Raw genomic sequence first — 25,643 nt, 5'->3', positions numbered from 1 at the left:
TGGCTGCTAAACATTTGGAATGTGCTTGGTACAGCCGAGGCACTAAACTTATCTTATTTTATTCTCCATTTAAATAGTAGTATGCGCCTTCTGTGTTGGACAGCAGGGTATAGTGGAAGGTGTGCTGGGGGGCTGCAGGCTTCGTGGAGAAGTTAATTGAGTAGTGTTGCTGTAAAATTATGTAAACACACACACACACACCACCACCACCACCACCACCACACTAGATCCGGCACCGTAGTGCCCCAAGATATCTGGTAGACATCCTCATCTTAGTCAGCAAAGCCTCTCACCTGCTCTGCTCCATCCCCTATCACACTGCCAATGGCTTCTCTCTGAGCCTGGCAGCCATCTCTCTACCCATCTAGTTCCCAAGGCAGTCTGTCACCATGCCAGAGACACACATCCCAACTCCATGGTGGCCTAGTGTCTGCAGCCACCACACTCTCTCTTGAACTTAAATGGCCACATGAAAGAACACACAACACAACAACCTCTGATCCACTTGATAAGATATAATTGCCCACCTAATCATACAAAGCCCTGTACACATCCATCCCTTAAGAATATTCATAACAACCTGTAAATGTGCAGAGAAGAATCTTAACATCTGCCTCCACGTTCCCTCCACTGCTTCTCCCTCTTGCTTCAGTTTCCTCCTCTCTCTAAAACTTTTCTCCCTCCCATCATTCCTTCTCGTCCAATAACAAGCCTTGTTCTACCTTGTACCTGCTTTCACCTGTGTGATGACATCATCGTAGAGAGTAGGAACCAGAGTGCCTTGGGAGGAGCCTGTAATTCCATCAACTGGGGAAGCTGAGGCAGGAGAGCTGCATGTTTGAAGCTAGTCAGGGCTGCAGTGAAAACTTTGTCTTTAAAACAAATGAATTAAAATAAATTTTAAAGCGTCTTATGCTGTAGAAGGAGCCTAGGGTTGAGCTATGGCCACTGATCTGTAAAGACATTATCTAGTCAGAGCCATGGGTGAGAAAGACAGTTGTGAGCAGGAGAATCAGGATTAGAGGGGATGTTTCTGGCAGAAGTAGCCAGACCAGAAGTAAATGAAACCAACATGCACGGCTGTTCAGAATGAGGAGCTGACTGAGTGCACGCCTCAGCCGAGTCCACAGAGGAGCATTCGGCAAAAACTAGAAAACTAGACATACTTTCCAAGGTCTTCATAGAATGGGGTCCATGCTCGGGAAGCATACATACCATGTAATGTGATCCAGGAACATGTTAGGGACATTTATGTCCTAGGGGTGTGGGTGTTGTACATCAACTGTCCGAGTGGCCCTGGCTCCATTAAAACACTTTCCTGCATAAAGCTTTTCATGGAGATGTCGGAGATGCTGCTGCTGCTGCTGGTCTATCAACCCGGGCTCATCCTGCATGAGTGATGAGCACTGTGTGAGGCGGGGACTTGTCGGAAACATGGGAAGTAATGAGATGTGTGAGTCCCAGTGCGGTTTGCACTACAAGACAACTATAGTTCTGTTGCGGTAGAGCAAGTTGACATAGAAACTTCAGTGAAGTGAATGCTCAGGTGAAAGGTGACAGGAGCTAAGATCTGGGAAATATGGTAGCCAAAGAAGCCTTGGCAACAGGAAGAGGTGGGCCTTCAACACACTTCAAAGGCTGATAAGTCCAGGGGGACAAGATGTTTGCAGTTAGTAACTCAGAAGAACTGTGGCCTGCTCACATGTCCTAGCAAAACTGGAACCTGGTGACCCATCCATGTCTATCTACCTTCCCTCCTCTGCCTGAGCACCTCCTTGGTTCTATGGACACAGGGTATCTTACCCTCAGATTTACACCTTCCTGTCCACCACCCTGAGGTACCATTATTTCCTCATTAGAAGTTTCACACAATTTTTTAAAGTTCTGTGAAGAGAAAGAGACAACCAGGAAGGACAGAAGTGATGAAGAGCCTAGGCTTCTGCTGAGGGAAGGAAGAATTGTTTTATGAGAGACAATAAGGTTTCCGATTTGTCTAGATTATGGTTTTCTAATAACTGCACTTAGTAACTCCCACAGAGCATTGCAGGCTCATGCTGTGCCTCCTGCTTTCAACTTTCATAGGTTTCAGGGCAAAACTCAAAAGTCCTCACTAGATTCTCAAAGGAGCAAACAGTTTCCAGAATGGCATAGGGTATGCTGTTGCCTCCCAGGAGCACCTCCCAAAGGCTGCAGAGGTGCCAAAGGGCAGAGGAAATAACCAGGGCGTCCAGAACATTGAAGGAGTTTGAAAATGTCATGGAAGGAAAGAAGATGGACATCAAAATGAAGGCAAGAGAGGGGAAGCTGAGATGATTCAAAGAGAAAATACTTGGTCAGATGTTACAGTATTGGGAAACTACCTATTCCTGTTAACAGCCTTCCTCTGGTGACAAGAACTGTAATTCCTGAAAGATATTAAGATTAAATCCAAGATAAGAAGAGGACCTGACCCACCAGATGGTGCAGCAGTTAGAGTGCGAGCAGGTTTAGTCCCTGGAGTCCATGTAAAAGTCTGAGTCCTAGAACTTCTGTGGGGAGATCAGACACAGAGCAGGGACACTCACCTAGGGGCTTGCAAGCTGGCTGCCTGGAGTGCACGGTTACAGCAACAGAACCATAAAGAGACCTTGTGTTAACCAACGCTGGAGAGTTGTCCTGACTTTCATGTGTGTGCTACGGCACTCAGGTGCCTGCACACATGCACTAAGTAAATAAATATTTTAAAGGAATATTAAAGTAAACTGCTTAATGTCCTGTTAGCTGTAGCATTGGGATTTCTTCTTTTCTGGTCCCCTGAATTCTGGGGAAAGCATAATGTTAGAGCGTGGGTAGTTTTCATTAGTTGCAGTGGAGACCATGCAAAGTTATGTCCCTTTGTCCTGATGGCAGCACTGACAGTCTCAGTTAAGCATCAGGAACTAAGTGAGAACCGGGGAAGGTTTCCAGAGGGAAATGTCTAGCGTCATTTTATTAAAGCTCTTTAAAAATAATGAAAACTTGTTCAGAACTACTGTTTGGTTCAAGGAATAGCAGTGAGGGGCAGACATTCTGTGTCTCAGGAACTACTGCTTGGTTCAAGGAATAGCAGTGAGGGGCAGAAATTCTGTGTCTCAGACAACACTCTTCAATTTGCTGTTCACGTCCCAGCACCTCAAGGCCAACCTTTCAGTTGTCCAAGGACCTCAGCAGAAACAGTCAGTCATGGTCATGGTCATAGCTCCTTTTTTCTCAAAGTCCTCTGCCCTCTGTAGCCATGAGGTGTCACAGGGATAGTTATTCTAGAGAGATAAAGGCCACAGTGAATAACACATGTGGACTCACCAGAAGCACACAAGAGCCCTCACTCTGACCTCTACAGGACTATGGGTACTGCTTCTGTAACTGCTCCTCCTCCTCTTCCTCCTCCTCCTCATCTTCCTCCCCCTCCTCCTCCTCCTCCTCCTCCTCCTCCTCCCCCATACCCCCTCCTCCTCTTTCTCTTCCTCCTTCCCCTTCCCCCTCTTCTTCATCTTCCTCCCCCTCCTCCTCCTCCTCATCTTCCTCCTCCTTTCTTTTTTTCTAATTCATTTGGTTTCCTTTACCAGTTAGGATTCTATATGAAGCCCAGAAATCTAAAACTGGACTTTAATGGTTTTAAACAATAGAACAGATTTATTGACTCACGTAAGTGGAAAATCTGGCTCTGGGTCAGGCTTCAGAGTGAGTTGATCTAGGAGCTCAGTGAGATCATTAAATATTTAGTTTCTTCCTTTTTTCTACTACTCAGGGTTCATTTCATTGCACACCACATCCTACCCGTTCTCACAGGATGGCTGCCAGCTGGTCAGGGGCACAGACTGCCTCAGTTTCGGGGAGCGGTGAGAATGGGACCACTCTCTCTCACAGCAGTCCAAGCTTGTGCTCTGGGTTAGAGGCGTGCTCCTTAAAACAGAGTGGACTGTCGGGGTGGGATGCACTGGGAGGAAATATTCGTCAAGTTTTTCAAGAATTTGGGTGAACTTCAGGATGTATACGTATCATGTAACACTATAAGAAATACTATAAGAAAAGAAGAAAATGCGTGTGTGGCTAGGAGCTCGATGAGTGGCAGGAAGCGCACACATCTGAGCGACTGCCGTGCTCTAGGCTGCAGCCATGGTGTTCCCTGTGAACAATGAGCCAGCTTCGCCCAGGTCAGCTGCAGCGCTTCCTTTACTTTTTGGTCTCTACTAAAATCCACCCAACCGGGAAGAAAACGTTTCCCTCTAGCTGTCTTTGCTCCATCCTTGCCTTGTTGGCCTGCAGTGCCACCCCACAGCATCTCCACCATTGTCTAAAGCACCTGTAGAGCTCGTGCCATAGCAAAGAAACCAACCCTTTGAGGCTCCCAGTGTGGCTTTGGCACTCTGTGGCCTGCACTTGCTGTCCTCTTCCAACAAGGTGGTTGGTCGTTTCCATATTTAAAGACTTGTTTCTGGTTCTGTCTTCCTTCTTCCCCCAGGCTCGGGGCTGACTCCAGTGTTCACATAGACAGTCCATCCAAACTAGACTCCATTATTTCTCCTCTCCAGATTTCTTACATGAGCCAGACATTTAAGGGAAACTCCTTGGGACTTATACTGCTTTGCTTTTGAGTTCATTTTTTCCTTAAACATTTTTCTTATTGGTCTGTCTGTCTGTCTCTGTCTGTCTATCTCTACTCCCTCTCCCTCTGAGCCACCCCCATGCGTGTCTGTATGTGGTGTGTGTGTGTGTGTGTGTGTGTGTGTGTGTGTGTGTGTACATACATACAGGTGCCCCAAGAGGCTAGGGACCAGAGGTTTGGGATCCCTTGGAGCTGGAGTTCAGGCAGTTGTGAGCTGCCTGGCATGGGTGCTGCAAAGTGACCCTAGACTCTCTAGGAGAGCGTGAGTGCTGTTACCTGCTGGGCCGTCTCTTCTGCCCCAGCCCTTGAGCAAATCGCAGTGTCTTTACTGTCAGCACTGCTGCCATCTGCCTGGAGCTTTCATTGTAGAGATTGGAGCTCCGGTTCTCTTACACTACCCTATCCATGTTTTACATCCCATTCCTTCCTGAGCTGTAGGGGCCTTGTGCTCTGTCTTCTTTTAATTGAACATTTTGATTCCTGGTGAAAGGAATAGAAAGGTTTCTTTTTGGACCATCAGTGCGGTCTCCATGTCTCTTGCTCTGACACAGACTTTTAGGTTACCTCTTGTGGTTTCTCACCCTCCTCTTGTATATTACTATAAACCATGTCTTTTTTCTGATTTATTTTTTGGGTTTTTTTTTAAGTATGTGTGTATTGCTGTGTCTGAGATGAGGGATGTGTATCTGAGTACAGTATCCACAACGTCCAGAAGAGGATGCCATATCTCCTGAAGCTGGAGCTGTAAGCAGCCATGATCTGGCCAACATAGGTGCCCGCCTTCCATCTTCTGCAAGCCACGGGTGTGCTTAGCTGCAGACTCCAAACTGTGTCTTTGATTTCCAGTGTTTTTTAGGATTGAGAATTTTGTGACATACTAAACTAAGTAATTAAGACGCCCTCTTAACTTTTATATATTTTATCCAGTTTTTTCCATTGGCCAGTTTTTTATTGGTTTTTCAGTAGCTGCCACTTTAAGTGTTTTTAAAATATTTTCTTTATCTCAGAAAAAAACCAATTTCAATACATTTAATTAGTAAATATTTAAATTGCACCTTAATACATATGGGCAGGTTTTGGAACAGTCTTACTCTTATTCTGCTGATAACAAGAGGTTAAAATATCTCAACAAAACAGAGTGCCCGCCTTGAGTGAGACTCCGCCAGTGTCACATAGGAAGTGTTGCAGAGAGAAGGTGAGGTCAGTGTGGGTCTCTCCTGTCCTCAGGTCTAGCTCTTTTATGCTTGACCCTTTGGCCTTTGGCTCTCCTCACTTTCTTTTTTTTTTTTTTTTTTTTGGTTCTTTTTTTCGGAGCTGGGGACCGAACCCAGGGCCTTGCGCTAAATCCCCAACCCCTCTCTCCTCACTTTCTTAGCCACATTTCTCTCACACTTTCCTCCTCTTGCAGCCTCAAGCCCTAGCACTTCCTGCTCACGGCTCCGGCCAAAGCCTAGCAGTGCATCTCTTTAGCTGTCTTGCACCGAGGCTCTGCTGTCTGCATGTTTGACTCTGGTGCAAACTCCCTTCCTGTCTCAGTGCTCGCTTTCATAGCTCCCCTCAACCCCAGCTTGGCCTCGTCCTTCTTCGGCCTCACTGACTGTGTGAAGTCAGTCCATACTTCTTGGGCCAACTCAGCCATTCTGTAAGTGCAGCTACATTTAACATCAGTGACTTCCGCTTTCACGGCAGTGCACGTGTAGCATGTCCTTAACTCTCTTGCTCTCTCTCTCTTCCCCAAAAGTCCCTTGCTGTGTTCTCTCTGAATTCTGAGCATTGCCCTTGAGTCTTTTCCCCTGCTGCGTCCACACCAAGACATATTGTCTCTGCAATTTTATATCACTGCGGTTCTCCTGTTTCCTAATGCAGTGTCTCCTAGTTACTGGGGGAGATAGCCGCATTCTCTAAGGCATAAAGCTTAGCCCATGTCTCAGCCAGTGAAGCCCTGTCAGTGCCCCCGACCTGCAGCATGAGTCCGAGAGCAGCTGCTGGGTGCAGGTTGGTGACAGCGCAGTACCTTGCATGCCTGTGGCTCCAGCTCCAATCTCTAGCACCACAGAACAGACAAAAGCAACCCAACAGACCCGCCTCAGCCCAGCCACAGATCAAGGTGTGTGTCTCTAATGAGTCCCAAGACTCCTCGTTGGCTGCTTCCTCTTTCTCTTTCAAGCTTCTCGGTCACGTGTTCTCTGCCTCTAGATAGTCTGTCTGACTTGCTCAGTGTTCTTCCCACCATCGGCCGTGGAGTCTTTCAGAGTTCCCTCTGCCCTGTGTGCTCCACCTTAGTGCCCATCGCAAAGCAGTGCAGCTTCATGTATCCCTGAGCTTCTCTTCCTTACTAGAGCATCGGGAGCCTGGTCAGACTGTCGTTTAACCCTCAGGGCCCCTCACAGTGCTGCACACACGTACCATGTGTTGTGTGGGCAACTGACCTTAAACGTGAGTTAGCCTCCGAGCCTCAGGTATCTCACTGATTAACAGGAAGAACTACTCCTAAGGCTAGTTCCGGATCCTGAAAGGTAAAGAAATTAAGCTAGGGGTAGGGATCTAGATCCTACCACCTGACTTCTAATCCCAGCTCGCACTGGGTCACACAGGTCACGTTGGGCAGATAGCTTTAGTGTCTTCTCAGTATGTGAGAGTGACCACAGAGTGTGTGTGTCTCTGAAGGGCCTCGGAATGTCAGCTCACCACATGGAAAACATTTCCACCAGTGCCTGAACATTCGCTGTGCAACTGTTGTCTAGTAAATATGACATTTATAAAATTAGGGCAAGGGTCGAAGTTGGGAGAGAAGAGAGAGAGAGACTCATACAAGCCAAGTGTCAGTACTTTTAGATGGGATAAGGACTGGTGTCCTTACTGACAGTTTTTATTTTATCACAGTGTGTTACCTCTAGCACAGACAAATTATTATTTTTATTTATATAAAATTACGGGGGGAGATTAATATCTAACATGAAAAGAGAATATTTGTAATATTTAGTAAAACCTATAATTTTTTAAAATACGTACTCTTAGAAACTACCACATGAAAGATTACTTTAATTTTTAAAGGACAATTGTCATGTATCTGACAGCTAACTTTCTTCTGTATGATTTTATATATTCAAGTCCACGTTTGAATAGAAAAAAGTTCCACTAACCTATAATTATGCAAGCAAATAAGAAATACTGTTATGCTTTCACTCACTTTTTCCCTTTGGGGAAGGGTTGTTTCCCTTTGAAATGTTCTTACTTGGTATCTGATTGCATTATACGTTTACATTTTAGCTTCCGGCCAACAGAAGTCCCTAATTTCTATTCTTTTTTTTTTTTCCTCAATTCTGTTTAGAGCTGGTGGCTCCAGGCTTCAGCTGACAATGACACTGGGAAAGGAGCTGGCTTCTCCTCTTCAAGCTATGTCTTCCTACACTGCGGCTGGCAGGAATGTTCTCAGATGGGACCTTTCTCCAGAGCAGATCAAGACGAGGACAGAGCAGCTCATAGCACAGACCAAGCAGGTGTACGACACCGTGGGGACAATCGCCCTGAAAGAAGTAACTTATGAGAACTGTCTGCAGGTGCTGGCTGACATAGAAGTGACGTACATAGGTGGGTGGAGACGTGAGCCCGCCAGTACTTCATGTGGTGGAATCTACAGCCATTTTACCTTTCTCGTCTGAACAGTCAGTTATCCAGTTTCACAAGAAACTGACGCCTCCCCAAGGCCGACTATAGCTTAGGATTGGATTACTTAAGGCCTGTGCGCCTCAGTAGGTGCTGCACAGTGTGCACTTTCCTCCCCCTGCTTTCTGTCCTTCAGAGCTGCTAAGAGTCTCATACACTTGCCCAGCAACCCTACATCTAGAAATTCATTCCAAAGAAATAATGAAGGCACGATTCTTACATAAATTAATGTCTAAGTAGGTACTGATTTTCTATCCAAGGCTCAGAAACCAGCCTTGAAAGTCTGCTGGTGTAGAATCACATTATTGTAGAATTAGAGACACAGTTTGGTAGATAAATGTTGAAACATCCTTCTCAGTAACTCCATGTAGACATTGAAAACATAGTTTAAAAAAGTACATAACAGCCTAGGAGAAAAACATACAGAAGGGCGGAGGCAGAAGGATTGCTGAGAGTTTAATGCCAACTACAGTTGTGTATAAGGCTAGAAGGAAAACTGAAGAAAATATTCAGGTGCTATACGCGTGAGTGAAGAGAGATCTCACTGGGAGCCGGCTCACTAAGTGTGGACAATAGTAAATGTAAACCTGGCAGGCCAGAGCTGTGATCCTCAGACCCTGCTGGAGCATCCTGACTTGCTTTTTGTTCTAGTCAGGCTCATAACTAATTGTATGAAACTACTTGCCTTTGGAGGCCAATGAACTCCAGGCTCACCAACCTCAGTGTTGGTCTCATCTAAAATGCCCCCAAGTCAGCTCTTCACGTCACCGCAGTGATTAGTGTCTCAGGTCACGGTGAGTTGTTGACAGTTGATTTTTCTTTCTTCATTTCTCATCTTCGTCTGTGTAATTTAAGCACATCCTTAGACTTACACAAGTGAAGACTCAGTCTGCTTACCACTAAGGATGGGACGTATTTCTAGAGGATAATCGTGACTGAACAACCTTGGCTGTGTATGTAGGCTACACTTAAAAATAAGAAGCGCAAACTGGATATCAGAAACATTTCTCTGTGTGTTCTGGAAGTTGAAAGGCTCTCGTGTCTGGTCTTCCACCCCTGCTAGCCCCTACCTGCCACTGTCATAAGGACACGGGTCCTGCCACTGTCATAAGGACATGGGTGTCTTCTGTGCCGGCTTCCATATCAATCCCTGCTGCCACCTTCCTCTCCCTGGTTAGTGGCTACTGCATCTTCTAAGGCCTAACTGGAAACGCCCGAGTGAAAGGTCTGCTTGCGTCCTTCTGTCAGCCTCAGGGATGACAGACTTTTCCTGCCGCACAGGTTTGTTCTTGGCTCAGGTCTCTTTTCTTCTTCAGTGACTGCCCCTTAGCCAGGCTGGCGCACTGGCCTACAGTGTGCGCCTCCCTGAGAAGGGAGAAGACAGTGAGGAGGGGAGAAGGTATGAACTGACTTAGGAACAGCTCTGCGGTCCTGGGTCTCCCCAAAATGAGTGTTTTAAATGTTTACAGAAGTTTGTAGTATTTGATCTTGTTCTCCCTAAGTTTATCTTTACAGGTAAACCATCAAGCCTCTGAGGGAGTAGACATCTCAAAACTAACTCCCTCTTACCTGCCTGTCCTGGGGTGCAGGCTGCAGTAGCCATGTGCCTGGTGTTTGTGTCCGGCCTGGGCACAGACAGCATTGTTCATAGCTTGGCAGGGAAAATGAAGTCTGTTTCCAGGTTTCTGTCATAAAGGAAGGAAGGAAGGAAGGGAGGGAGGGAGGAAGGAAGGAAGGAAGGAAGGAAGGAAAGAAAGAAAGAAAGAAAGAAAGAAAGAAAGAAAGAAAGAAAGAAAGAAAGAAAGAAAGAAATGGTCTTCGGTGAATTCTTGTTCAGGATTGTTTCCAGTTTTAGGCTCCTGCACTTTACTTTGTTACCCATTTAAGTTCTTGAAAAACTGTAATTGCTTTTTAGTGAGCAGAAATTGTAACCACTGCCTATAGCTGTAAAAACAGTACTCTACGAATGAAAAGTTTAATCTGTGATACATTTTCCTTAATTATCAAGTACAAAATTATCTACTAAGTCAAGTACTAAAGTATAATTACAAAATTTGATATTTTTAGAAATGTGTACATGGAGCTGGAGGTATGGCTCAGTGGTAGAAACTATGCATTTATTCTGCTATTTCTGAAATGTTTTTAGTAGCTTTACTAGTAGCAATGTTTTTTGGGTTTGTTTGTTTGTTTAAGATTTCACCTCAGTGATGCTGGTCTCTTCTTTTTTTTTTTTTTCATTTTTATTAAAGTAGCAATGTTTTAAGAGGACCAGCGTAAGTATAGCAGTATTTTAATTGAACTGTTTCTTACTGAGTAAAGGGTGACCTGTGTCTATTCTGTACTGCTTATGTAATTCTTACCACTTTATAAAACAGGTAATATTCTGATGGTAAGCCCAGGCATGTATACCAATATTCTAGACACTCGGGAGGCTGAAGCAGGAGAATCATAAGTTCAAGGCCAGCCTGGGCTATATAGTAAGACTCTATTTCAGAACAAAATAATATTGAAGGTAGTAGACGCATAGCCTGTCACAGAGTAACCAGCCACAACCATCCCCAAAGTTCTATAATTACTGCTATTTCACTCATTTCAGAGATTTTGCACAATTCAAATATCTGAAAACCCAACAGCTGACTTTAACATGTGACGATTAGAGCAGACCGTTATCACGATCATTCGAGGTGCAGCTGCGAATCCAGTGCTTACTGGATGTATGGAGGATACTGAGAATGTTTTCTGTTCATTTGATATGTGCATTTCGGCTGGGGTCTACAATTTAGATCAGACTCTGCAAGGAGCCTGAAGCTGGGGACGATTGAGAACATTTTTTACACAAGCCCCTTCCTGCTGCGCTGATGGGTTTGCTTTGTCCCAGCTGGGTGCCCCGCTTTCAGTCCCTTGTACAGTCATTCCCCACAGCACACCACCCTGCATCCTAGCCCTTCCAAGCTGCTGCCGCTCATCCCACGACCCACAGTTCTGGCATCTATTTCTGTGCACCAGGTCCCCTCCTTCCAGGATCATAAGACACTTCCGCATAGGAACTACATCTTTATAATTCACAGTTAATCGATTGTGCCCTGCGTGTACTTTGATACGTGCTGAGCGCACAGGCTTATTGTTCACAGTGCTGCCCAGTAGAGCAGCCAGCTTCCACCCCCAAGACTGACTCTTGATAAAAGTGTCAAGAGCCTTTGTAGAACTCACAGAATGAAAACTGTATTTCAGCATAATTGTTCGTCTCAAGGAGATACTTGGCTTCCTGCCCCTTCCATGGGTCCTGTCAGATTCATAGTTTTTTTCTCCCTCCACAGTGGAAAGGACCATGCTGGACTTCCCTCAGCACGTGTCATCTGACAGAGAAGTGCGGGCTGCAAGCACAGAAGCAGACAAAAGGCTTTCTCGTTTTGATATTGAGATGAGCATGAGAGAAGATGTGTTTCAGAGAATTGTTCATTTACAAGTAAGTAAGACATTTCAAGTAACAAATCCCTTGGAAAAGAAGAAAAAGGACACTTGGGATGAAAGAGAACACTCAGCAGCAAGAGAGAGAGAGAGAGAGAGAGAGAGAGAGAGAGAGAGAGAGAGAGAGTGTGTGTTCTTGCTGCTCGGGCTGAGGGCCATGCTTGGTTCCCATACCCACATTGCGTGGCCCAGCCTTCACTCCAGCTCCAGGGGCTCCAAACCCTCGTCTAACCTCTGACCCACCGGCATGCACACACACAGACACATACAAACATGTAAACTTTTTAAAAAGTAATGACCTGGGAGCTGAGTGTAGTTCATCGTAAAACCTGTGTGTATGTGCATGCAGGCCCTGGGTTCTGGTCAAGAACAAGACCACAACTATAGGATAAATCCAAATTTGAAGCATGCTTTAATTAAATGCTGACCCGGTTGATGAACTCTCTAGCCAGGTCTGTCCAGAAAATATCCCCGAATCACATTTTGCAGGAGCTTAAAAAGGCAAAACTCTTAATTCACCCTATTTCAAATGCGTTCCAATCAGGGCCAAGCATATATCCTGACATAACCTCCCGCCCACATGTGATCAAGCACATCCCATGTAGTTGGGTCAAACAAACTTGTTTAGAGGAGTGGAAACAAATGGCTTGTTATCTCTCATAAACGGTAGCATTCAGCCTTTCAGGAAATGTCTGTCCTTGGGCAAGGGGCTTACAGGTTAGAAGCATTCTTGTTTCATGGATCTCTTAGGCACTGTAATTACAACTTAAATTGTAGCTTTGGCTCTCACAGGTTCAGTTTATGCTAGAGCAGGCATGTATGTATGCAGGGCTCTGGGCACTGGTGGAGTTTGTGTGTGTGTGTGTGTGTGTGTGTGTGTGTGTGTGTGTGTGTGTGTGTGTGTGTTTTCAGGGCCCTGGCTTTAACCTTTCTTAAAAGAGAAAAAGGTGAGAACCTTTGATCAAAAGTAAAAAGTACTTGAATTTTTCTAGAGCTTGTTTCTGATATTATAGTAATTGGCATTGTATAGTTATTTCCAGAGTTGTTTCACATTGATTACGTTTGTGTTGAGTTCTTAGTTGCGTTCACTCAGAATTAAGGCTGGATGAAGAAGGGTGCACACTCACAAATCTAAGCCTTTTTAAGCCATCACGGACTGTTAGCTCGATGGAAAAATTTCCCTGACTTCTCAAAGTATTGCAAGGTTTATAGTAGAGCAAATTGGTTTGCTGCAGATGGGATTGAGTTGTTATCTGAGGATCTCGTGGTCTGGACTGTAGCATTGGTAAGATACTGCTAATATGCCAGAGCCATGCTACCGGTCTCCTTAACACTTCCAGGGCTCACAGACATTGCACATGATGCACGTCCTGGGTGAGTCCACCTGTGATGCTGTATCCCTAAGGCAAAGTTGCCTCCTTAGCATCACAAGCCTGCCTTTCTCCAGATTCTTATTTTCCCGACACTCCCAGCATTCCCATGAAATTACTGAAAATCTGCAAAATCAGAAATATACAAAACTTTATTTTTTATGACAATTTGAAGTACGGTTTTGGTTTTTGTTGTTTTGTTAACTTCCGTTTAATTTGCAGCTCCTGACAGAGTGCAGCAGTGTGGTCTTGGCTCCTCAGTGTGCAGGCTATTGAGTTTCTCGTGCCAAACGATCGTTTTCACCCCCTAGTTGATCATCAGTATGGGTCATCTTTGGCACTATAAAAATAATAAATGAAAAACTTTAGAATATCCGTTACTATCTTATTACCGCTTCCCCCTTCGCCCCACCCCCAGTGTCCCTAGGGGTCATGCTCTGGGTTTCTGCCAGGCAAGCACCTTGCCCCTGAGCTTCCTCCCCAGACCCCGTCATGCATAGCTTCTTATTCAGAGCAAGGTTTTTCCTACCGTTCTCTCTTCTCTGGGCTTTCTTTTTCAGATGTTTTCCAGATATGGAAAGTTGTCACATTAGATTTCCTTGTCCTACCTTTAAGTTTTATGTTGAGACCCATGTCCCTAAATGTGATTATATCGGTAGTATAGAGTAGCACTCTACCTGTTAGTCAGCAGCCACTGTGAAATCTGTTGTTTGGCTGTTTAGACTTTACTGTGAGATGCTTCGGGTCTGCATCCACAGCTGCCCTCCTCCCACCTGAGTAGTCACTGTACTTGGCCATTCCTATGTGAGCAGTATGAGAGTCTAGGCTGTATGCTGCGGCTGAATCAGAGTCATGAAAGAGAACTATTGTGTTTGTGTTTGCATTGAAACTTGTTAGGTAAATGTAGTTACTGTTAAATACCTTCCAGGACAAATAGGCAGTAATTTTTAAAAGCTACAATTACAGGATTAGGCGCTTAAAAAATGATACATATCATTTATCACTAAGGACAAAATTAAATATATCCTAAATGGTTTGTTTTGTTTTGTTTTTCTGCAATGGATATAAGACAGCCATAATGTAACACATAAGCCCCAGCTACACAAATAAAAATTTAAATTAATTCAAAGTCAGTGATTTCACCCAGGCTTTAATAAAATGGAGCTAGTCTTATAATACTGAGTTGTCCAGATATTACCAGTCCAGAAAGTAACCAGATACTAGATGCTATTTAGGCTTTAATGTGTTTTTCCACTTAAATTTAATGAATAGAAACGTGAACTTATGATCCAAAGACTGACTACTCTGGTCATACCTGAACTCATCAGGTCTCTTGTGCTTAACAGGGTTAGTACTTAGATGGAGAAATATGAAACTGTATTTAATAGTTCTTTCTTTACACATGTATGTGCCCAGTAAACATTCCAAGTGTCCACTGAGGCATAGCATTTTAGCCAAAATGGCCAGAGAGGTACACAGCCATTTCATTTTCTCAGTTTCCGTGGACCAGGATTTCAGGAGGAAATCTGCTGGGAAGTTCTGAGTTAGGAGCTCAGTGACGCTTTCCTAAGGGTGGCTGAGACCCAAGTGCCTTGGGGATACCTCAGCATTGCTCTCTCTTTGCATAGCTCAAACTGTCTTGGTCAGCCTGGGCTGTGGAGGTCTGAGGTGGGAGCTCCCATCTGACTCCCACACTGTGCAACTGCTCACATGGCCTCTGCTCAGTGTGTGACAAGGCATAAGATGCATATCTGCTCCCTTTAATGCAAGGTCACCGTCCTTTCAGGTTAAGATCACAGCTCTGTGACCTCATTTAACTTCAATTATCTCACAAAAAGAAATCTCCCAACAGAATCACACAAGGGTCAGAGCTTCAACAAATGCTTTTGATGAGACACAGTTTAACCCATTACACAGGAGCTCCACATGGTCTCTTTTTATAGTTTATCTGCATATTCATTACAGCATGGCATTTCAGGATAATGGGACATCCCTGTAAGAGACTTAGCATTCCAATGTGAGTATGTTATCAAGCCACAGCGAAGCCGCTCACATTGTAGAGATCACATGTTGTGATTTCTGCCATGCTGCACTAGATGGCGTACGTTTAGAGCTTAAGTCGCCCACCAGCCATGTGTTGAGAGGTGGTAGAACCTTTAAGACAGTGGTTCTCAGTCTTACTAATGCTGCGGCCCTTTGAGAAAGGTCTTCATGTTGTAGTGACCCCCACCATAAAAATTATTTTCATTGCTATGTTAAGCCCACTGGGCAAGAATAAGGCCACTATGACAATTTTGAGCCAAATTTGAAACAAACTAATTAAACACTGGCCAGGATGATGGACTTTGGCCAGGTCCATTCTGGAGTTCCCAGAAAATGGCATGAGCTATGTTAGCCAGGCGCTTATATCCACAAGGCTACATTCTTCCTGTCCATTCGAGGGCAAGCATGAATCCTGATGTGCTTTCTGCCTACATACGTCTCATCTAGGTGTGATCAAGCACATTGGGTGCAGTTGAGTCCGTCAAGCTTGTTTAGGGAAGTAGAAACGTGTGGCATGTTATCTTACATGAACAATGGCCCCAGCATCTCAGGAAGTATGTGTCCTTGGGCAAGGGATTCACAGGTAAGAGGAATTTTGTTTTATGGCTCCCTTAGGCACAGTAATTAAAACTGAAAACATGATTTTGCCCAAATGGTGGTGGCACATACCTTTTATCCCAGACTTGGGAGGCAGAGGCAGGTGGAACTCTGTGAGTTTGAGGCTACCCTGGTCTACAGAGCTATGACAGCCAAGGTCAAACAAAGAAACCCTGACCCCTCCCCCAAAATCTTAATTTGAGAGTCTATAGCTGTTTCATAACTGTAATTCGGCTACTATTATGAATCATAATATAAATACCTGTGTCTTCCAATGGTCTTAGATGACCTCTGAGGAAGAGTTGTTCAGCTCCATAGGGGTTCAGACCTACATGTTGAGAACCACTGCTCTAGGAGCTAAGGCCTAGAGGGAAGAAGTGAAGGCATGGCCTTGATGGAAATGCCCCTCTGTGTTTGCCTCCCAGCCATCTCGAGGTGCCATCTACCTGGCGTTCAGCACAGTATGCACTGCTTTAACACGAGCCCCGAGAGCAGCATAGGCAGCTGACCATGTAAAGACACCGTGAGATCATGGAGTCCTCCTGTTACTGTGAGCTGAGGTCTCAGGCATTTTGTCACAGCAACAGAAAGCTAAGGAAGCAGGTGGTGAGTCCCTGGGGTGTGCCCAGGTATAAGGTGCTACATCTGGGGAGATCACTTACACTCACATTTCAAAGCCTCCGAATAGATAGTGGGTTAACAAAACGTATGAAAACCTTACGTGTGGCACAGAGCTGACCAGAGTGCTCTCCTCCTCCCAGTAGGTGGTTTAAAACACTACATCTGTATAAGTAAGTTCAGAGCTGTCCAATTGAACTCTCACACCCATCTGTGAGACAACCTTTTTTCTAAGTAGAAAAAAATGTCAGGAAAGGTAACTAACTTTCCAGGCTACACAGAAGTCATTGGTGAGTGCTTGCCAGATACCATGCAGACTACACCAAACAGCTAAATGTTGGCTCTGTTTCGTGCCTCTGTTGGGCCTGTACAGCATCAGCATCTAGTAAATGTTCATCAGACTAAAGGTGAGAGTGGCAGCCTCAGAAGAGAAGTCTTCAGTAATTGGTGCAGGAGCAGGAGCTGGTTATGGGGAGCGGGGAAACCATTGAATAGTCTTCCTCAGTAAACCAAAACACATCCCAGGTCCATTAAGCTACAATTTCTAGAACTCCATAGAGGATGGCATCCTTGTGATATCTGGGCAGGGATCAAATGCTAGCGAAAAGGAAGAGGCATTTTACTAGTACAGCATCCTCAGGTAAATGGGGGACTGCAGCCTACAGTCAGGACAGGGAGGCACCCAGGGACACAAAGGGATAATTTGAAAGAGGCACAAATGGTACCTAGAAATACAAAAGAGCTCAGCCTTGTTAGTAATCAGAGATGTTGGTAAGGACCACTCTAAGTTTCTGTTTTCCACTTATGGAACTGTAAGAATTGAGGGGGTCAGATGATGCCTCTGTCACTGTGGGTGTGAGTGGGTGAGATTGTTTGTGCACTGATCTGGTATGCATGAAGTTCATTAAAAATAAAACCAACTCATGGACTCATGAAAACAAACCATAGCTTAAGATTCACCTTAAGTTCCAGGTGACCTTGCGTATCCTCTTCCTTCCCACCTGGGATTTACCTACAGATGCTGTTGCACTTGACAGACAGAATAGGGCAAAGTTCATACCAGCATTATAATGGCAAAGCACTGACATATTCCAGATTCTTAAATAGAATGCATGGGTGCAACTGAAAGGAATTAAGGATAGCAACCACTGGCAGTGGATTGGTGTAGGAGTGATGAAGAAAGAAATAGCAGTGTGCTGATGCAACCTGCCATTTTACGGTGTTCAGAGACATACATACATACATACCTACATACATATATACATATTACACACACACACACACACACACACACACACACACACACACATAACAAAACTGAAAAGAGTTTTATCACAGATTGAGGGCATCTATCTCTTGTATAGGTAGCCTAGCATCTGTAAATGCAAGTGCTGTTAGCCAGACATGGTGGCACATATGTTTAATCCCAGCACTCAGGAGACAGCAGCAGGCAGATTTCTAAGTTTGAGGACAACCTGGTCTACATAGTGAATTCCAGGCCAGAGAAAAAGCAATCAAGAAAGGATATAGGCTTTGATTTTTCTTTTTTTTCTTTTTTCTTTATCTTTTTCCTTTTTTTTTTTTTTTTTTTTGGAGCTGGGGACCGAACCCAGGGCCTTGCGCTTGCTAGGCAAGCGCTCTACCACTGAGCTAAATCCCCAACCCCAGGCTTTGATTTTTCAAATCCTATGTTCAATATGGGTTCTTAAATGTTTTAACCTCCCTTCTAGCCCCCTCGCTCCCGGAGGTAGTAGAAAAGAAAGGTTATTAGGATGTGGGGGGGTAAATGTATCTGTCTAGAAATTATTCTTTGGAGTAAATCTAATCAGCAGTTCAGTTCAGTGGTGTCAGGATAGCAAACATGAATCAGCTGCGATGGCACAGTCTGTTAGAAACAGCTACGAGTCATCAGGAGCAACCAGGACCAGCAGAGACATCAGAAGTTCTCTGCCAAAGTGAAGAGCATTGAAGACTAAGATGTGAGACCAACGAAGCATTGCAAAGCTGGCTCTGCAAGCTCCTGCCACTGTCCACTGGGTCCTATTATAGTCCCTCCAAACATCACGTGTCCTCCCGTGGGCCTTGCCTCACCACATGAGACTGTGAGTCTGTATCAGCTGACATCACTCTGCCCAATCCACAGAAGCAGCAGGAAGCGGCCAGGACAGCACCAGACGTTTTTTGGTGCGTTTCTCTCTGTGGAGTCACAACAGATGGAGTTCAGCAATGCGGTATAAGATGAATGGATATGTGTGTGTCGTGAGTCCTTTCACGTGCTTGCTTTAGCAAAGTATCCTTGCATCTGTGTCTGCTTCAACAAAATGCCATTCGACGTGACCTAACTTCTCAAAGAAACCAGAAGTGTCCATTTCAGAAGAAAGGAAAGGAAGCGTATGTTAATAGTGTATTTTATGTATTATATATAACAAGTGTTGTCAATATCCTACTTTATAAATGATACGATTTAGTTTGCACAATTTACATATATCTATTATAATCATTTGTAGATATCAAATACTACTCAAGTTGTTAGAATATTAAATGTATATTTTATCCCATCAAAAGAAAAATAGAAAACAAGAACCAAAAAAGAAAAAGACATATTTCCTTATTCCATTGGTTAAAAGCAGCAAATATCAGAAGGCAGCAGTGATCAAGCAGTGATGGCGGAAGTCTCGACATTTCTCAGGACTGGCAAGTGCTCCTTCCTCGGTCATTCACTGAGAACCGTCAAGGGCTCCACCCATGCTTCTGTCGAGCTGTATTGCTGATAAGAGCATAGTTTGTTCATGAAGAATGACATAAGATGTCTTATTCCTGACATCTGCTAAGTACACAATAAACACACGAGGAAGTCTGGTGAATAGAGCTTGAATTCTGCAGGCTTAATTTAGACAATTTTAGACAATTAAAGAGAATGCTCCATTGTAATAGTATTTATTTTTTAGAGCTTCAGGCGTGAGCTTGCCAATTCATCTTAGCCAATTACTGACTAAAAAGGCAGAAGTTAACTGTTGTGGTGATGATAAATGGGTCCTGAGTTTAAGGAGACAATGCTGTGTGATTAGAACCCAAGACCTTGTACGGATGTAGGGTTATTACCTGACCTACGTCCCCAGGTCAAGTATAGATACTTTTAACCTAGTCTCTCCTAGTTTAAGGAGGTGTGTAGACTAAGCACCAAATTAAAACTAGTGTCCTTATACCATAGCAAAAACTAGCCCCAACGGTCATTACAACATGTTTCCCTTTTGAGTTTGTTTTTTTTTTTTTTTTTTGATTTTGGATTTTGGATTTTTGAGACATGGTTTTCCTCCAATTTGCTCCATAGACCAGGCTGGTTCAAATTCAAAAGATCCACCTGCCTCTGCCTCCTGAATACTGGTATTAAAAGGCGTTTTTTTAAAGTTGTTATTATTTTAAATATTATTATTTTAAGCCTAGGGCTAGAAAGATGGCTTAGCAGTTAAGAGCAATACTGCTCTTGCAAAGGACCGATATATATTCAGTTCCCAACACCCATGTCAAGTCACTTCCGAGCACCTGTAACTCCAGACCCAGGGGACTGCACATGCTGCTCTCTGACCTTTGACCTCCTAAGGCACCTGCACTCACATGTACATACCCATATTCAGATGTGCAAACACATAAGTATACATACTCATATCTATATCTACATATATACTTTACATGTACATACCCATATTCAGATATGCAAACACATAAGTATACATACTCATATCTATATCTACATATATACTTACAAAAGTTTATTACATTGTACAGCAGACTCCAGAACAACACTTCATTCTGGCTGTAGGTGGCAAAGATGTCGCAGCAGGAACGCAGGGGTAAAAAGGAATGGAAGTGGTCACTGTCGTCTCAGGTACAAGGAACAGCTTACTTTTTGCCAGATTTCTTTCTTTCTGTTTTTTAATTGAAAACAGATTTTTCATACAATATATTTTGATTATGGTTTATCCTCCCAGATCCTCCCAACCCATCTAAATCCACACCCTTTCTCTCATTAGAACACAAACAGGCACCTAATGTATAACAAACAAGTCAGAAGAGCAAAACAAAACAAAGAAACACATATACACACAGACATGCATGTTCACACACACAGAAATTCCATAAAACATAATTCTTGTAAGTATATTATATATGCAATGGAGCTGTAAGGTTAAAAGGGAAGGAAGGAGGGAGGAAGGAAGGAAAAGAAAGAAGGAAAGGAAGGAAGGACAGGAAGAAGGATGGATGGATGGATGGATGGATGGATGATAGATGGATGGGTGGATGGATGGATGGGTAGATGGATGGGTGGATGGATGGATGGGTGGATGGATAGATAGTTGGGTGGATAGATGGATGGATGGATGGATGGATGGATGGATGGATGGATGGATGGGTGGATGGATGGATGGATAGATGGGTGGATGGATGGATGGGTGGATGGATGGATGGATGGATGGATGGATGGATGGATAGATGGGTGGATGGCTGGGTGGGTAGATGGATGGGTGGATGGATGGATGGATGGATGGATGGATGGATGGATGAATGGGTAGATGGATGGGTGGATGGATGGGTGGATGGATGGATGGATGGATGGATGGATGGATGGATAGATAGTTGGGTGGATGGATGGATGGATGGATGGATGGATGGATAGATGGGTGGATGGATGGATGGGTGGGTAGATGGATGGGTGGATGGATGGATGGATGGGTGGATGGATGGATGGTTGGGTGGATGGGTGGGTGGGTGGATGTATGGATTATGGGACAAAGACACTCCAATTGCTATTGCGCTTGTTTTCTGTTGGCCGTCTTCTGTTGCTGGGCGTGGGAACTGCCTTTAGACCCATGAGTCTCCACTGGAGAAACCAACTGGAGATAGCTTCTGAGTCAGGGAAGTGAGCCTGTGCTCACTCAGCTAGGGCTCCTTGCTTGCCAGATTTCTTCATCCCTTCAACAGCCGGTCCTTCCTCACAGCCTTGGCTTTTGGCCCCTTGAGGAGCTACTGCTCCATTTTGTTCTGCTGGAAAGCCTCGTTTCCCTCGTGCATCCCGCTGGCCTGCTTCTTGGGCTGCTTCTCGGTTTAGGGCTTCGTGTTTGTTTTGCCACTTCAGAGTCCTCCATGGTGCCTGGTTCCCCTTCTCCAGACTCTGATCCTGAGCCTAACTTTTAAAATATGCCTAGTCTTTTATCATAGCCAGTGCTTTGACCATTAACAATCCCATCAGGCCTTCAGAGCTCAGGAACCCAGATGTAAGCGTCGTCAGCATCTACCATGGATCAGTGCCCTTGTTTTAGGTTTTTGTGCCTCTTGTCTAAGTACCAAACATCTTTTCCCTCATAGTAGTTCATGCTAACATCATCTGTTGGTAGATTATTCTGCTTTACATATGACTTCGAGCTCTCAGAAGTTATTGGTTTATTTCCCTAGAGTCTGAGATAAGTAAGGACATAAAAAACACCAGAGGGAACATAGAGTATATTCTTCTTCTCCTAAAGACATGTTCCCTGTGAGGCGCGTGCTCAGTGTCCTCGTACGCCTGCATCTGTGGTCCACTTGGTGTCGGTGGTTGCAGGCAGGTTGTTCTGCCGGGGCCGTCTCCCTTGGATCTCTCACTAATACAGTAAATGTCATGGAAGTAAGGGGAAGAAGTAACATCTGAAAACGGGCACTAAACAGGTTGTGTCTCCACTTCAGTGTGTGTAACAGGCCCCAGGAACACCCTCTGAGGCCTCTCAATATTAGCAAATTCTGTTTTAAATCGTTTGTTTAGATTTCATTTAGAGGGACAGCCTTCAGAGTTCTTTCAGCATTATAACTTGTTTTTTTTGTAATATTAAAAAACAAACCAACCAGGCATGGGGTGTACCCCTTTAATCCCAGTACTCAGAAAACAGGCAGTCAGATCTCAGGGAATTCAAAGGGAGCCTGGTCTACATAGTGAGTCTGGGCCTGTCCAAAAGAGAAAAAGTAAACTAGATATATGAAGCTCAAGGAGTCCATAAAAGGTTTGGGGGTAAAGAAAGAACAACTAAGTTTCCGAGTGTGATGCTGCTTGCATTAATCCCAGCTCTTGGGAGGCAGAGGCTGACTGATCCCTGTGATGGTCTACAGATAGAGTTCTGTGTAACAAAGCTCTGTCTTAAAACAAGACAAAAAAGTTTGTTATGAGTTTAAAGATGCATAATCAAGGTTGAGGGTGGAGTAATCAGAAAATCAGTGAGCTATAAGCATCTTATGCATTTCTCTCTGCTATTTTTCTTGTTAGACATGTGTGGTCTTGGGAAAAGGCAAGCATACCATGAACGTAAATGCTCTTTGTTAGAGAGGAGGGGAAATCTTGTCTGCACAGGTGAAAATCAGATCATGTGAATTAAACATTAGAAGTCTTTGAAGAAGAACAGCTTTGCCTGAGGAAACCTGTGAGGCCTGAGGGGCCAAGCCCTTGTTCAGGAAAGAAGATTCAGTTCAACAGAGCAGTCTAGAGCAGTGGTTCTCAACCTGTGGGTCGAGACCCCTGTGTGAGTCAAATTACCCTTTCACAGGCATTTCGTATCAGATATCCTGCATATCAGATATTTACATTATTATTCATAACAGTGGCAAGGTTGAATTATGAAGTAGCAATGAAAATAATGTTATGGTTGGGGGCCCCCAGCATGAGGAGCTATTAAAGGGTTGCACTGGTAGGAAGGTTGAGAAGCACTGCTCCAGAGAGTTACGACTTTCCATTTGGCAGATCCTTCTGTGAGGATGGGGGCCTTACTAGGGCTGAGAGGAGACAATGCCCTGAAGGACTGTGGTGTAGCAGTGGGCTTAGCAAGCGGGCTTTCGAAGCCCCTATCTTCCCACAGACCCGTGGAGTCTCCCAGAGACTTTAGCGTCTTAGTGCCGATGGGGGGGTCTGGTTATGGAGTTAGACTTTTTTGTTCAGTGTCATTTTTGAGATTAAATGTTTCAGTATGCTAATTATCATGGTCTTATTAGCCCCAATTCAAAGTTAGTTTCCCTCAGAATATCCTTGTATCTGTTTGCACTTGTATCGCTCTCTTTGAGAGATACAGACTGTGAATGTTTCTCTCATGCTCTTGAGTGCCTTCGTATAGATATGGAAGTGTAGACCTACCATGGGAACCTACAGTACGTATGTACAGCCATGGAGTGACTGTTAGGGCTACTCACACCGGCTGATGAGACCGTGCGATCAGCCACTGTGCCCAGCTTAGAACCAAAGGTTTGCCTCAGCTCCTCAAGGCTAGCTCTCTGCTGTGTATCTCAACCTCCTAGATCCTTAACAATAAACCCAGCTCTTGCCAGGCCTGCTCTCCGTACGTACTACACCTGGTTATGGCCTAGATGCTCCCCACCCCCACCAAGCCTTACAACTTGCAGTGTCCTACTGTCTAGAGAGCCCTGTTGCCATGCTCACACTTCACAACAGACTTCCCGGCGCTGTTGGAACAGACTAGACGAGCTCCAGCTAATGGCATCCATATGAACGTTGTGATTTGAACTGTTCACCATCCCTGTGGGAGCCAGGCCAGAGCCAGGTTGTCTCCCTAGACGTTCTGGGTTTCTTCCCAATACCTGCTGCTGGATCCTAGTAATTGCCAAAACAGGAGGAGTAATTGCCTGCAGGAGGGTCCAACTCCAGTCATGCTCACAAATTCACAATTCCACAGAGGCACAAAGGGAGATCATAATGGAAAAAAGAGTCTACCCGTTCTTGCCCTCTGCTGAGAATGCACTCCTGAAAGAAAGGTCAAGTAACACTGGGAGTGCTGTAGCCCTGTGACACCGCTTGTTCCGTGGTGTGAAGTATTGTTTCTGTTTTGAGTTGCGCTGACTGAAATACAGCTCTGTTTACCTCCCTGTCACCAGCCATCTCAAATGGCATTTCTAAAACTAAACCCCATTCATTAAAACCTAATCAGTTGGGAAATTTGGAACACTCAGATCTGGATGGCCCTGGTCTTTCATGAAGAAAATGTCCAACTGACAGGAGGTCTGTAAGCTCCAGTGACATAAGGCTGCCATTGTCCCTCAGCCAGAGTGAGTCTTTTGTACCTGCTGGGTCTGTCTGGAGTCACATTTCCTCCCAGGGACCGTAAACTGACCAACCACTTTAGATACACACCCCAGGCCTTCCTTTGGATTTTTGGGTTTTTCTTGTCTTGACTGGGGGAATTTCCAGCCCCTCCAGAACCTTCTGTTCTTTAGAGGCTAGCAACTCTCCTTCTGTTCTGTGGGGTGCTGACTCATTTTTCCCAGATTCTTGTTCATATGCAGCCTGCTGTAGTTCCTTGGTCTGCCTTGCCAAGGGGCAGGAAGGTGCTTTTGAAGTATGGCAGCCTTTTGCTGGGTTTTCTCCAGCTGTCCTTGTTTGCTATTTTGGCAAGAGTCCTGCCCAGCATTTTGCATTTGTGCAGAGTTCACCCCATTATTTCTCTTCCTGCATCTCAAGTGGAACCAGGCTAACAAATGATAGAAATGAAATCCAGATGATTTGCAGTAAGAAGTGTGTGTCGGTCATAAAGGCCGCTCAGGACACTGTGCAAATGTGTCCACTATCACACGCCTCCTAGGGCTCTGCACTCATGTTCTGAGGCAGGGCAAGGCTATTCTGCAGATGTTTTTATATTTATTTAATATTTATGTTTCAAATTAGCAGAAGCTCACCAAAGCATAAAAGAAATTAAGTCTTCAGTGGGGCCTGCCCATAATCACCTGTTTCATGACCCAACAGAGATGATGAATGTGGTACATTGGCCTTGGCCTGGGAGTTGATTGTTTGCCTGTGCAATTACAATGGAAATGACTGACATGCTTGTTAATTTAAGGAAACATGCGATTTGGAGAAGATAAAGCCTGAAGCCAGGCGATACTTGGAAAAGTCAATTAAAATGGGAAAAAGGAATGGACTCCATCTTTCAGAACACATAAGAAATGTGAGTTTGCTTCTTTGTATTTTTATTAATAAGCTTTGTTCTTTGACAACTTCATAAATGTGTAAGATGCATTCTAATTACCCTCTCATACACACAAACCTCATCTTCTACCCATCATTTTCTTATTTGAGGAGAAAATGAAAAAAGTGCCACAAGAACCAACAAGTAGGCAAAGAGATGACTTTTATTAAGATAACCCATGGTAAGAAAATCCACTTACGATATATTTGATGCATTTACTCTTCTTCTTTCTGAGATTTGTTTTATGTGTGTGTGTGTGTGTGTGTG

At 44.4% G+C, this 25,643-nt stretch overlaps 1 protein-coding gene across 7 annotated transcripts in view; it reads left to right on the top strand.

Annotated features, from left to right (window-relative positions):
• Nln (neurolysin) overlaps positions 1 to 25,643 on the top strand; it is a 99,314-nt gene that overhangs the window by 27,423 nt on the left and 46,248 nt on the right. For all 7 annotated transcript variants that reach the window (XR_005500227.2, XM_039101583.2, XM_039101584.2 and 4 more), the window contains 3 exons: positions 7,956 to 8,215; positions 11,608 to 11,756; positions 25,248 to 25,355. Coding sequence is in view for 6 of the 7 variants with exons in the window: in XM_039101583.2 (XP_038957511.1) it covers positions 7,956 to 8,215; positions 11,608 to 11,756; positions 25,248 to 25,355 (517 nt within the window). In the remaining variant the exon portion in view is untranslated. The remainder of the gene's footprint in view (positions 1 to 7,955; positions 8,216 to 11,607; positions 11,757 to 25,247; positions 25,356 to 25,643) is intronic.

The sequence above is a fragment of the Rattus norvegicus genome, chromosome 2, assembly GCF_036323735.1.
Source record: "Rattus norvegicus strain BN/NHsdMcwi chromosome 2, GRCr8, whole genome shotgun sequence".
Classification (NCBI taxonomy): Eukaryota; Metazoa; Chordata; class Mammalia; order Rodentia; family Muridae; genus Rattus; species Rattus norvegicus.
Note: the sequence above shows the minus strand (reverse complement) of the source record. Positions and strands in the feature narration are given on the sequence as shown.